Below are 13,866 nucleotides of genomic sequence, written 5' to 3'. Positions count from 1 at the left end.
CCCTCTGCCCCTCCCCCCAGTGCCGTCCTCCACAGGAGAAACCCCACCTAATTGTTTTCCCTCCATCTTTCGTGTCATTGTGGGATGGGTCCAGCGGGGTTATTAGCAACCAAGGGTCCCTCAATAATTCATCCTAAGCTATTTATACACAGATGGAGAGTCCTCTAAACTCTCCCCGAGTGGGCTTATCGGCTGCTCAGATGGAGGGTGAGGGGGAGAGAGAGAGAGAGAGAGAGAGAGAGAGAGAGAGAGAAGGAGAGAAAAAAGGTTTTAAAAGGAGTTAGGGAGCAAGAGGGAGGACGGAAGGGTGAGGAGTGAGATCAGAAGGAGAGAGAGAGGAAGAGGAGGGTGAAGAGGGAGACGTAGAGTGAGGAGGAGCTTCACCGAGGACACGGAGCGAGAGAGAGAGCTAGGGTGGACTGCTTTTCAGTGGAGACACAATGACCTGTTTCTCCTTTGCTTTTGAGTTTCAAGGTGACGGCAAATCTCTCTCTCTCTCTCCCCGCTCTCTCCCGCTCTCTCTCCCACCACTTCCCTGCCAAACGCACAAAAGCTTCATCCCGGGAATACACTCGCTCACGCAACACGCATTAACAACACGCAACACGCATTAATGGCTTCTAATCTGCCAGCTTTTCCCCCCATTTAACGCAATTAAGACATTTGCTAAAGCTAACATGGACCAGCAATCAACTCCAAGGACACACGAAACAGGCATAACAGGATTTGCAAACAGCCAACACTTTATCAAACATACACTTACAATCCTCTCTGGTGTGTGTTTGCGTGTGTGTATGAGTGAGAAAGAGAGTATGTGTGTATATTTGTGCCTAATGCTGGGGAGATCAACACACACCAGAGAGGACATCCACACACACACACACACACACACACACACACACACACACACACACACACGAAGGGGCCCTCATGGCTGCTGCGTGCCGATACACATGTTTATGTCCTATAAAAGAAGTGCAGTGCTAAACTGCTTAGCCTGAGCAGCCTCTTGGTGGAGAATACACTCCTGTAATTGTTAATATATATATATAATATCCCTGTGGTGGAGCGAGTGCAGTGTTTATGCTCTTGTTCTGTCGTTTCTCTCTCCGTCTTTCTCTTCTTTCCATGTAAAGAGGGCAGTAGGGCTACAGTTTCATGTCAAAAATCATTAACAGATTATAACTGAGGACAAGTAGGCCTATATACACCCTTCAGTCTTCATTCAGACACCAGTTTCAGGCTGATACCAGAAGAGTTTCAGGCTAACACCAGAAGGGTTTCAGGCTAACATCAGAAGGGTTTCAGGCTAACATCAGAAGGGTTTCAGGCTGACATCAGAAGGGTTTCAGGCTGACATCAGAAGGGTTTCAGGCTGACATCAGAAGGGTTTCAGGCTAACATCAGAAGGGTTTCAGGCTGACATCAGAAGGGTTTCAGGCTGACATCAGAAGGGTTTCAGGCTAACATCAGAAGGGTTTCAGGCTGACATCAGAAGGGTTTCAGGCTAACATCAGAAGGGTTTCAGGCTGACATCAGAAGGGTTTCAGGCTGACACCAAAATTGTTTCTGCCATCTTCAGAATAGTTTTATGCCAACATCAACAGAGCTTCAGGCCTCCAGAGTTTGCAGCATTGGCTCCACCACTGACCTTTGACCTACAGTCCCTTTAAATGAGATGCGTGAATCTGCTCAGACTTGTTTTGTGTTCGTTTTTAATCCAGGCGTGACTCGACACCCCTTTTACCAGCTGGACCAGGCCACTGGTGATGTCCCAGGCTGCAGGCTTGGGCTGGGCGGAGTGTGCTGACCAGGCGTGGCTGGGCCCCGGCGGGACGGGCCTGCCGGCAGGGTGCTGGTGTGAGACCCAGCGCTGTGATTAAAAACCTGTGCTAATAGGCCCTGGCATGCCGGGGACAGGCTGCTGGGGTTAGCCTGCGATCTCAGAGGCCATTAAATTGCAAATGAGTGATAATGTGTTGCAGAAGCTCCCTCGTGATCGTGCCCCGCTGCTTCAGACATGAGGGTCTTGCATGCACGCGCACACACACACACACACACACACACACACACACACACACACACACACACACACACACACACACACACACACACACACACACACACTGGCCAAGGAATAGCTCCACTTTTTCCATGACTTCTGTGCTTTACTCTGTCGCGCCATTGTTTTACACTTTGGAGCATAGCTCTGTTTTTTTCCACTACAATTTCCTGGAGTTCCTGGAATTTCACACAACGACAGATAGAGACCTTTAAATATGCACATATCCCTTAAACAAACACCGTGTTAATTAATCAGCTGTTAATTAATCAGCCATCCCCATGCAGCTTAGAGAAATGCGCATGCGCGCGCACACACACACACACACACACACACACACACACACACACACACACACACACACACACACACACACACACACACACACACCTATGTCCCAGCTCATTTCACCAGCGGAAGGTCAGTCTGAGTCTGGGGCCTGGTGGCCACAATAGTGCTTAAATCTTTAAAAAAACGGCACCTATAAATTATTGCAGAGGACAGAGGGGTCAGAGTCTGGGGTGGAAAACAGCCAAAAGTCATCAATCTGTGGAGAGGGTGACATCTGTCTCTGGGACTCCCCTTGCTTGCGCTCTCTCTCTCTCTCTCTCTCACCCCTTGTTCTGCCTCTCTCTATTCCTCTGTCTTCATCTCTCTCTCCAAAACCTAAATCCAAACATACAAATCCAGCGTTAGCAAATGACGTCTTCTTGTTGAGACTTTTGTCAGTCTCAGCACATCAGTAAAAACTCCAGCTGAAAACGCTTCACACTTCAAAGCAGCTGGGTTCCTTTCAGCACCGCCTGTAAAGACCTTCACAAACCTCCATCTAAATGTCCTCCTAAATGTTCTTCTAAATGCCCACCTCGATGTCCTGCTGAGGTTCCTCCTATCCAGACTCCACATCATCTTGACCACATATCTCTTCCACACCTCACCCATGACTTAGTCCTAACCCACACCTCACCCATGACTTAGTCCTAACCCACACCTCACTTATGACTCAGTCCTAACCCACACCTCACCCATGACTTAGTCCTAACCCACACCTCACCCATGACTCAGTCCTAACCCACACCTCACCCATGACTTAGTCCTAACCCACACCTCACTTATGACTCAGTCCTAACCCACACCTCACCCATGACTTAGTCCTAACCTGCTCTCCCCATCTTTACTCTTAACTCGGCCCTTGCAAACCCTAACCTTAACCCAAACCCTAACCCTAGTTTCCACATGCCCACCTCTCATTTACCACTCAACTCAATGCCTTGTTAATTTATGGTTTGGGATTGGTTTAGACCAGGGGTACTCAACTAAATTTGTCTGCGGTCCAATTTTGGCAGATACCTGTGACCTGAGGTCCGGTGCGGCGGGGGTGGCGAACGTAAGTTGTTGAGCGGGGGTGGCAGACGTAACACTCGTGACGGAGTGTTTTTTCAATAGCCCTGAAATAAATGCTCTGGTTTTTTTTGGTCCGTATCCAGTTAATCTGGAATGAGACTGGGTCCAGACAGGACTGCGTTCGGGTCCGGATCCGGACCGCGGTCCGCCAGTTGAGTACCCCTGGTTTAGAAAAAAACTAGCATGGTCATAGAGAGACAGGCCTGACGTACTCACAACATGTCTACAGCTGTGCTGTGGGCTCAGAGATTAAAACATAGAAGAAATTAAAAGCCAATCTGACCTCACCAACAGGGACTCTGCGTTTAGGTTTCATTTCGCGGCCATCTAGTAATACGCAAGAAAGACGCAAGATAATGGATTTCACCTTGAAACAGCAAGCTTGCAATTTCAGGGACTGTCGTACTTTAATAAGAGCCCCGTGAGTGGCAAGAATCCCTGCCAAAGCTGGGGTGTTTGAGTCCTGCCCACCAGTGCGCAGGGCTGAGAGCTGGTTTGTTTAAACTCCACTAGTCCCGCCCACCAGGGCCCAGGGCTGAGAGCTGGTTTGTTTAAACTCCACTAGTCCCGCCCACCAGAGCCCAGGGCTGAGAGCTGGTTTGCTTAAACTACACTAGCCTTCAATTCAATAAATATATTCCAACATTAAAATCCTATTTACATTCTGCAGTAAGTGAAGAAAATCACTAATGAGGATTTATTTGATGACAATGCTTCCATTAAAAATCTTAGTCCCCCATGAATAACAAATGCACTGTTTCAATAGACATCAAGCTAATTATAATCTCATAATAGTTTACTGTTTCAGAGTCATGCAAGTCAGTGTGTATGTAAATGTATTCTAAGATACAGACTCCTCATCTGGCTTGTGGTTTATAAATATAAATGTCATGATTAGGATAAGACACACTACCATGAATACACACACACACACACACACACACACACACACACACACACACACACACACACACACACACACACACACACACACACACACAGCTGATCTATTATCTGTTGCCTATGTCTGTTTCGTTACTGATGGAGTAACGTTTGCTCTGGCCTGTTTGCTGTCTCCGCCCCTCCACAGCTCTATTGTACATCACACGCTGTGTAACGAAAAAGCCAGAGATGCACAATGCGACATTAGCATACGCGGGACCCCCCCAGAGACACACCTCATGCCAGCATTTTACACACACACGTACACACACACACACACACACGTACACACACACACACACACACACACACACACACACACACACACACACACACACACACACACACACTTTACACTACTGTTGCAAATAGGACACTGAGAGAAAGAAGCATGCTTAGCACATGGACCTGATGGAAGTGATCCTACAAGCCTAAACTGTAGTCCTACAAGCGCAAACCGTAGTCCTAAGGTCAAACTGTAGTCATACAAGCCCAAACTGTAGTCCTAATGTAAAACTGTAGTCCTACAAGCCCAAACTGGAGTCCTACAAGCCTAAACTGTAGTCCTACAAGCCCAAACTGTAGTCCTACAAGCCTAAACTGTAGTCCTACAAGCCCATACTGTAGTCCTACAAGCCTAAACTGTAGTCTTACAAGCCCATACTGTAGTCCTACAAGCCTAGTCCTACAAGCCTAGTCCTACAAGCCTGTAGTCCTACAAGCCTAAACTGTAGTCCTACAAGCACAAACTGTAGTCCTACAAGCACAAACTGTAGTCCTACAAGCCCAAACTGTAGTCCTACAAGCCTAAACTGTAGTCCTAAGGTCAAACTGTAGTCCTACAAGCCCAAACTGTAGTCCTACAAGCCCAAACTGTAGTCCTACAAGCCTAAACTGTAGTCCTAAGGTCAAACTGTAGTCCTACAAGCCCAAACTGTAGGCCTAAACTCAAACTGTAGTCCTACAAGCCCAAACTGTAGTCCTAAGCTCAAACTGTAGTCCTACAAGCCCAAACTGTTGTCCTAAGCCCAAACTGTAGTCCTAAACTCAAACTGTAGTCCTAAACTCAAACTGTAGTCCTACAAGCACAAACTGCATTAAACTGACAAACAAATGGCCTTGCAGAAACCACAGCCACTCAAGTTCTCCCTCCAACAACCTGCAACACTATATGTACACACTGCTGTTTCTGTGAGGAAAACCACAGGGCCAGTGGGCGTGTACGGGCCAAGTCGCACATCCTCTGTGAGTGTGTATGGAAAATGCGCGTTTGTGTGTGTGGGGAACAACGCACGTCCACATTGTGTGTGTGGTGAGCGGAGTGTGTTGAAATCCACAGCCTGAGGCCACAGTCCCTCTCAGACCAGGCAGTGTAGGTGCACCCAGGACGCGGCCGCTGAAGGACCCACTCGGCACCGGTGTGAATCTAACATGTGCGCTGAGGTGCCAAACACCTCCTCACCTGCACGAGCCCGGGGTGAGTGTGCCTCCCGCACACTCTGCGCATCACATTACACGATGTTAATGTTTTCGCGTGTGGCTGTGTGCCGCTAAAATGAAAGACTAGCGCTGTTAGCTGACCACCCTTGAACTCCAAGAGCTCCTCTGAGCTGGAGATCTTCTGAGCTGGACTCTGCTCGGAAGCCTCTTCCACCCGAGAAGGATTAAAACAGTCCGCTCTAAGTCCTCACAGTGAAAAAGGTCCACGTCTTTTCCCTCACAAAAACCAGACAGGTCGTCAGAGGACAGTCAAGAATTTGTTTCAGATGTTCCTGGGTGTCTTAAAATGCCACCTGAAAGTCTCGGCCCAAGGGACATAGTAGATCTTCCTCAACATCTCCATTTGTGCACTGCACACCTGGCCTTTAGTCTTCTACCTTCTTACGTCATATGGTCAGGTGACCAAACAGTAAACCTTTTACCAAGCATAAAAACAAACCAGCAAAACAAACAAACAAACAAAACCCACAGCGGTAGAAGGCCCGTTTTCTGGACTATACATCTTTAATGTACACAGTTTTGTAGCCAGTGTCACACTGACATGAACGTAACACATCAGCTGTTAGCGAGTTAGATGCAGTTCCGTTCCTCACACATCACTCAGGAACTGGTGGATATATCAGCAGGCAGAAGAAGAGCACAGCACCCCCCCCCCCCCCCGACCCCCCCAGCCTGGTGTGGCTGTATTTCTGTAAGCCAAACTGATGAAATAAAATGTGATGATTTTTATGTTCAAGGCACTTGAGCGTACCACATAAACAAACCATTCCTGAACATCTGTGTTTCCTGAGAGCAGTCGGCCCGTCAAACCGACGAATCGCCGCAAATTCCCGACCACGTTCGATAGCTTCAGGGCAAGATCAAAGTCTCTTGCCTAAATCACTGAAGTCTGCATTAGCTGGCACATTCTCTGTAGTTACACGAAAAACTGTACGCTGTCCAAATAGGTATTTGAAACCAAGCCAGATCTGGCTGATGGACAGCATTCTGTCTGTACTATACACACACTGACAGCCCATTTCGCACCCAGCAGGGCCCATCACATATCCCAGCCACTTAAATATTTAACACGCAACACAATAACACTTAGATGATGCAACCGCTCTGAAAACACAACCTATTTATTTCTCTAAAGATCCCATGTCACAACACAGCCAAGTCTCACAGACATTTGAATCAAAATGGAGCGCTCAGTGATCAGGGGATCAGATGAGGCGATGTGGGCCGTCGAGCTGGGCCGTCGAGCTGGGCGTCTTTTGTCACAGCTGCAGAAGCGATCGCGTCTAAAGCCGAGCCCAGGTTCGCCCGCGTTCGCCCGCTGGATTCCTCCCCCCTCTTATTCTAAATATACGAGAACACAACATGGTGGCTGAGTGAAACATAAATCTTTCAGTGAAAGGATTTTAGGAATCCCTGCAGGAGCGGTGTGGATTTCTGCAGCGCAGCGTATTTGCATACTTTTGGAGTTTTAGAGAAAATCTGACAGAGGCTGATAAAAGTGCCTGCATGTTGTGCTGGTGTAAATGTGACATCACTTCCTCTCCATTTTATTGCCCTGCTCTTTCATAAATCACTCGCAGTATTATGTCTTCACGCTCCAATATGAAATACGTATTTGACAGAGAGCGATATCTATTTTCTGAAAGGGCTTTAGCAGATATCAGGAGGTGTCGGATTAAACATTGCACATCAACGCCTCTGCATGTGATCCGTCCAGCACGAAGCTGGGAATGACTTTTTAAAGCACTTCCAGGTCACTGCCCTGAGTTATGAAGGAATGGTTTTGTCCTGTCCAAGTTCAGGCTCCACTCAGGGGTCACACTTTTTAATAAAGGTCACGAGCGGGTCAGCACCGCTCCAACCCCAGGTACCGGTGCCCTACGCTCCCTCGTATCCTTGACTACAGGCTCCTCTGCGCAATTTCCATCCCTGCCGTTGCCTGGTGATCACTCAGGGTGAGTTACTGTCTCCGGGCCTGATGGTCCATCGCTATGGCAATCCCCTCCAATAATAATGGACAATGTCCTGACTGTCCGCGTCCCCACTGTCCGGCTGAAAAATGGCCTCGCTTCACGCCTGCGTGTTTTCATACGTGTCGGTGGCGTTCCGTGGCTCACGCGTGCGTGTTTACATACGCGCTATCGGGACCCTGCTCATACGGCTTTATCGCGAGGGGCTGCATGGTCAGGTAAGACCCGCGACCATGACACGTGTCCCCTCCCGTGTAAACAATCACGAGACGTCTTGGCATCGATCACGAGACGCCGTCGTGGAGACGGAGGTGGACGTGGAGGCGGGCGTAGCATTTCAGTGGCAGGACTGAGGGAGGTGCAAGAGGACGGGCTGGGCGGGAGGGCTAGGAACCGACACAGATCCGAACCCAGGGAGGGAGGGAGGGAGGGAGGGAGAGAGAAAAAAAAGAAATAAAGAAAAAAAAAGAAACGCTGTGTGTGCGGATGATGCAAGAGCAGTGAAATCGCAGGGCTCGACGCGAGCTGAATTAACACCAAGCTGCAGGAGAAAAACAGCCAAGCCTCTCTCTCTCTCTCTCCCTCTCTCTCTCTCCAACAAGGACAAGCAACTGCCTCTGTGAAAAATCCTGTCCCTAACGAACATTTTTTGCGGCGGAGAAACACGGGGTAATCTGGCAGAATTTTGCCCTGTAATACGCTGCCTTAATAATACAGCCGTTCAGCCAAAAACATTCACTATGTTGCATTTTTCAGCGATTTGCTTGTTCGGACCCACAACTATCTGGAGGCATTCGGTATTCATCAAAGACCACGAGCTTACGCCCGGGGCTCGTCTCCAGACCCGGGTGCCGCCGCTCGGCTCTTGTGAGACGCCGAGGGCCGAAAGTTCGGCTGATGCGGGGGGAGTGAGCTGGATGAACGTGAGAGGGGCCAGAACGCCATGGATCATCGGCGCCGCTGCAGGCAGGAGAATGCAGCACCAGCCCCTCCTGCACCCCCCTGGACGGAAGTCTTCCTCCTCTTCCTCCTCCTCCTCACCTACAGCTGCTGGCGAGCGGTGCAAATGGCCTCTATTAGCTCTGCTGAGTCACGCTAACGCACCAAATAAGATCGCCGGATAGTGCAGGCACGGCCCACCTTTGGACCAGGATGTGTTGGGTGGCCAGGTCTCTCTGGATCTCTGCGCTAGGTCTTCCTCCCCTAGCAGTTACGGGCCTGTAGCCTTTATTTCTCTCCCCTCGCTTCTCTCGGTTTTCTCCCTCCCGTGTTCTCTATATCTCCTCATGTCTCACGAAGCCCCCGTCCGACACAAGTCGCCCAAGTTGCCGTTCTCCACCACACAACAGCCTCCACCTTTCTCCACCCTCCTCCACCCTCCTCTTTCCCCCGTGTCCCTCTAAACTCTTCACTTTACCGCTCCTCTTTCTTTTCTTCGGAGCTCTCCAAGGTCCTGAACACTTTTCTTTTTCTTGCTGTGCAATTTTCCCCCTTCTCATTTGTCCCCACTTCAGTCCCTAAATCCAGCCCCCCCCCACCCCCCCCCCCCACCCCCCCTACATTCTGGCCCTTCTCCCCCGATGCAGAGGCCTAATAACCAGATAACTGATGTACACAGCAGATCCCCTGCCTGGATCACACCACAGCGCGAGGGCACCTTTTATAGCTGCCGCTGACATTTAAGATACAGGCTCTATAGATATTCCGCATGGCAAAATCAAATACGTGCCTTCAATCCCTGTGTACCCATCAAACCCATATACGAAAATAGACCATATGCACAAGCATAACAACCTTCAGAAATAGAGCGTGTGAATGCAGCAGTGGGGTGCGAGAGCTTCCCCTCCTACATGTTTCATTATGGCATCAAACACAGTCCCTCTCCACCCACACCAGAGCTGCTACAAGTGTGTCTGTTCGCATCAGTGGCAGCTTCATGCTTACTGCACAACACTACACGTTTGCTCTTGTAGTACTCTACAATTTTCAACGGTGAAATTTGCTTAAAAACAAAAAAAAAGCAACGTATATTGCCTTTGATTTTTTGTGTTTATCATAGCGCGTCCCCGTCGTTTTCGACAGCCCTCCGGTGCCACAGGGCAGCCGCGGTCTGTCCTGTAAACATTTGATTCCAAACAATAATCCCCTTCAAGGAGCAGACATTTCCGAGCCGCTAATGTTCGGCATTTAGCCGGAGAACGAGTGTAGTTGTCTCGAGGTTTGGCGACATGCGTATGCTGACTGCTGTTTACAGATCTGCACAGGAACCCAGAAGCCCCTTTCAAAGACTCACCTCGGAATGTGAACACGGAATCTAGAGAGATATGTTCCTTTTCGTACGTGTGCGCATGCATGTGTGTGTGTGTGTGTGTGTGACAAACGGATGAAAGACTTCCTTCCAGTACACGTACGGCTGGTGGGGAGCAGTGTGAGGAGCAGTGTGAGGAGCAGTGTGAGGAGCAGTGTGAGGAGGAACGAGGTGCAGAGAGAGGAGGTGGGTGCGAGACGGAGAGATACGCAAGAGCGGAGGAGAAAACACGACGTAAAGGGTGGAGTAGCATGGAGGGTGGAGGTGCCTGGAGGAGCGGAAATCAGCACAAATAAAGACAAAGAGGAGGTGCGTGTCAGACCGGAGGACAGCAACAGGCAACGCGGAGGCTAAGAGGCACTTACACACGGACTCAGAAGGCCAACAGGTTACAGTGTGACTTGTGACACACGCTTGGCACACAGGTGCACTGAGAACAGAACGAGAGACGTCACCAGTCCGGGAGAAATGGGACCACATGTGGTCAGCAGGCGGGGGCTGCCAGTGAGGCATGGGGGGAGGGAGATGTGTGTGTGTGTGTGTGTGGGGGGGGGGGGGGGGGTGCAGAGCTCCACAGTGACTAAAATATGGGAGCGGTCGGGGCACAGGGTCTGGCTAATGAAAGCAGGCCTTGCCCAGGAGGGAGTGGGGTTGGGGGGGGGGGGACCATATATCCAAGGAAGGAGACAGTTCCTAGGAGCAGTCGCCGTGGTTACCCATAGTTCACGGGCAACATGATTAACCACCGGACAGGGAGTCACTGCTACAGCTGTGCTATTAATAAAAGATACGCTCCTTCAGCACCGGGCCACTCCCTCCACTCACAGACACGCCCTCTGCTGCGTTATGTTTAATATTATCATTACCCAGCACGTGCGTAAGATCTTTGTTTAAGGTGAGATCTCCCCTCCTGTGTTTCTGGTGTGTCCGCATTCTCCTGCAAAGGTGCCTGTATCAGTTGCTAATATGACCCCTGAGTCAAACAATGCCCTCCAGGTATAGCGGATCAATTAGACAAGACTGTGAAATAATGACGCCCTAGGGACGACGTTCCCGGGAGGCCTCGTGCACGCTCGTGGCAGCAGGTTTCGGGTTTCAGCTTCCTGATCACACCACAGGTATCCTGCATTAAATAGCGCGCGAGCTAGCAGGGTTACAGCGCGAACGCGTGCTGCTTTTCATGAGATCAACTAGTGTGCTAGTAGATAACTCATTATGATTAAATAACGCCATGAAAACGAAGAGCGAATGTAAGAATACATTTGATACGAAGCAGTTTTATTAAAGCAGCAACTTCCAATTAATAGGCCGATATACGGCCTTCATACGTGCCGTCATCGCTGCTCATAATTCACTTACAGCCGTGCGCGTAGTCATTTATGCCTGAAATTGGAAATGAATGTGGCTTAGCTAAGAACTGGAAACAGCTGAATATTCTGCATCAGACACAACCACGCACGTAAGAAGGAATAATTCCGAACTTGTTAAAATATAAAAAGGCTACTGTGCTCTGTCAGAATTCTCAGAAACTGAAAATGTCAAATATTGAATCACTCACAGTTGTGCTAAACATTGTGACGACCTTTTCCCAAGATGTGTGGACCTCAAATCAGCACGCACTATCGCCCTGGCACGCGCGCGCACACACACACACACACACACACACACACATGCACACACACACGCACGCACGCACGCACACACACACACACGCACACACGCGCGCGCACGCAAGCACGCACAAACACGCACGACCGCACACGCGCACGCGCGCTTAGCCACCCTCCTTCGAAGTAGGCTTCATGGATTTTTTTTTATATGACGAGCAACAGAGTGCAGAACCGAGACCCGTCCTGGACCTGGAGGACTCGGCCAGGGGAGAAATCCACGCGAGTCACTCACCATCCAGCCACACTGCTCGGTTTGTATGCTGTTCTGAAAACACTACAATCTCATGTCCCCAAAAACAGAGAATAATCCAGTGCGCGGATTCTCCTTAAAAACTGTAATAAAAAGTGAACAGAAGAGTTTCTCATACGACGAATACACAGTGCGCAGCAAAGCAAAAAAACGAACTTTGCAGCAAATCAACACCTGTTCTGGTTCTGATAGAATTGTCCACATAGACCTGCTACACTGTAATTGTGTCTGCTTAATAACACCGATTCGAGCGAGGGTCACTATATCCATGGCTCGTGCACTCGGATTTGGAGATGTAAGAGGAACATGAAAACAGAGACATTGACGTGACGAGAGCGACAACAGTAGGAGGGCGACGCCGTTGTGCGCGAGCCTACCTTTGTGCATGCCCGTGAAGCGGTCCTTCAGCACCGTGAGCTCGTAGATCTTCCCGAACTCCTCGAAGAGCGGCCGGAGGTCCTTCTCGTCCAGGTTGCGGGGTATCTGTCCGATGAACAGCTTGATGGCATCGTGGTCCTTCATGGGAATGGTGGCGCAGCTCGCGGGACTATGACTGTGGCTTATTCCATTCACGAGCCCGTTGGTACTGGCCGCCCCGTGCACCGTACCGTCCACCTGTCCGTTCGTTAAAGTTGCCATCTTCACGGCGATGAGTTTCGGCGGCGGCGGTCGCGTGCGGCAGCAGTCTTTCGAGTCCTCTGAAGTATTTTTTTTTCAATTATTGTGGTATTAAACGTGCAGGTCCTAATCTAATTTTAACCAAGGCAAATATTTACACATATAAACATGTACGATCGACTAAGTTAAATATCAAAAGCTTCGGCGTTTGGTCGTCTCGGCGGAGGCGTTTTCCCTGTATATGTGTCCTGTTCAATAATTCATTCATTCGTTTAATAAAAGGGAGAGAGACCGAGAGCTTTCGCTTTCTATGTACACCGCCGTGCCTCTCGTGCCTGCTCCTGGGTTCACTTCTATTTTTTGCATTGGGAGGTCGGTATGTGTGTCCTCTCAGTTTAAACAGACAGGGCTGGCTCAAACACACTCCCTACAGTGGGGAGACGAGAGAACCGAGCCGCTTCGAGAAACTCGCTGTTTGTGACACTCGGCACCCTCTCCCCCCCTCTCTCCATTATACGTTAACATGGTATATTCCGCCAGAGGAGAGGGACTATAAATAAAGTAAAATATCACAATTTGTATAGTTCTTTGTATGGTATCCCGTGAATGACGCACTACCGATACTCCCCATAGAATGCTGTTATTTCAGCGTGATGAAATTAAATTCCGTTGTAAAATCAAAGGATTTATACAAAGGACTAACAAAAGTAACATCGTCGCCATCATTTGAATAACACCCATATGGCCAAACAAACAAATGCACGAATTATGTTCGCGTCTCCATTAGCTCATCCTTCTGTTAGGGAGGCGTTTGGTCAAATTCAGAGATATTTTCACTAGGCGCCCAACCTGAACTAATGCGTTTGGCGGTGTGGACAGCTCCAGTGCTGAAATGGTGGCAACGTCAACATACAAGAACTGCACCAGGTCGCTCTAACCACGAAACATGGATTTGTTGTTTCTGTTATATATATATATATATATATATATATATATATATATATATATATATATATATATATATGGTAAAAAGAAAAACATATATATAAATATATATGGAATTTGTAGACAAAGAGACCGTGTTTGACGTTGGGTTTAACGGGTTCTCGTGTACAGGCTGTTTTTTGAGAAAGGACTGTGAG

General features: G+C 49.0%; 1 protein-coding gene across 1 annotated transcript in view; it reads right to left on the bottom strand.

The window, feature by feature from the left end:
- Positions 1-13,148, bottom strand: part of LOC143481538 (CUGBP Elav-like family member 4) — a 34,486-nt gene extending 21,338 nt beyond the window's left edge. The window contains exon 1 of the mRNA XM_076979571.1: positions 12,484-13,148. Within this exon, the coding sequence (XP_076835686.1) occupies positions 12,484-12,745 (262 nt within the window). The 5' untranslated portion in view covers positions 12,746-13,148. The remainder of the gene's footprint in view (positions 1-12,483) is intronic.
- Positions 13,149-13,866: the final 718 nt, after the last annotated feature.

This window comes from Brachyhypopomus gauderio, chromosome 18 (genome assembly GCF_052324685.1).
Source record: "Brachyhypopomus gauderio isolate BG-103 chromosome 18, BGAUD_0.2, whole genome shotgun sequence".
Taxonomy (NCBI): domain Eukaryota; kingdom Metazoa; phylum Chordata; class Actinopteri; order Gymnotiformes; family Hypopomidae; genus Brachyhypopomus; species Brachyhypopomus gauderio.
This window is presented reverse-complemented; position numbering and strand designations above follow the sequence as displayed.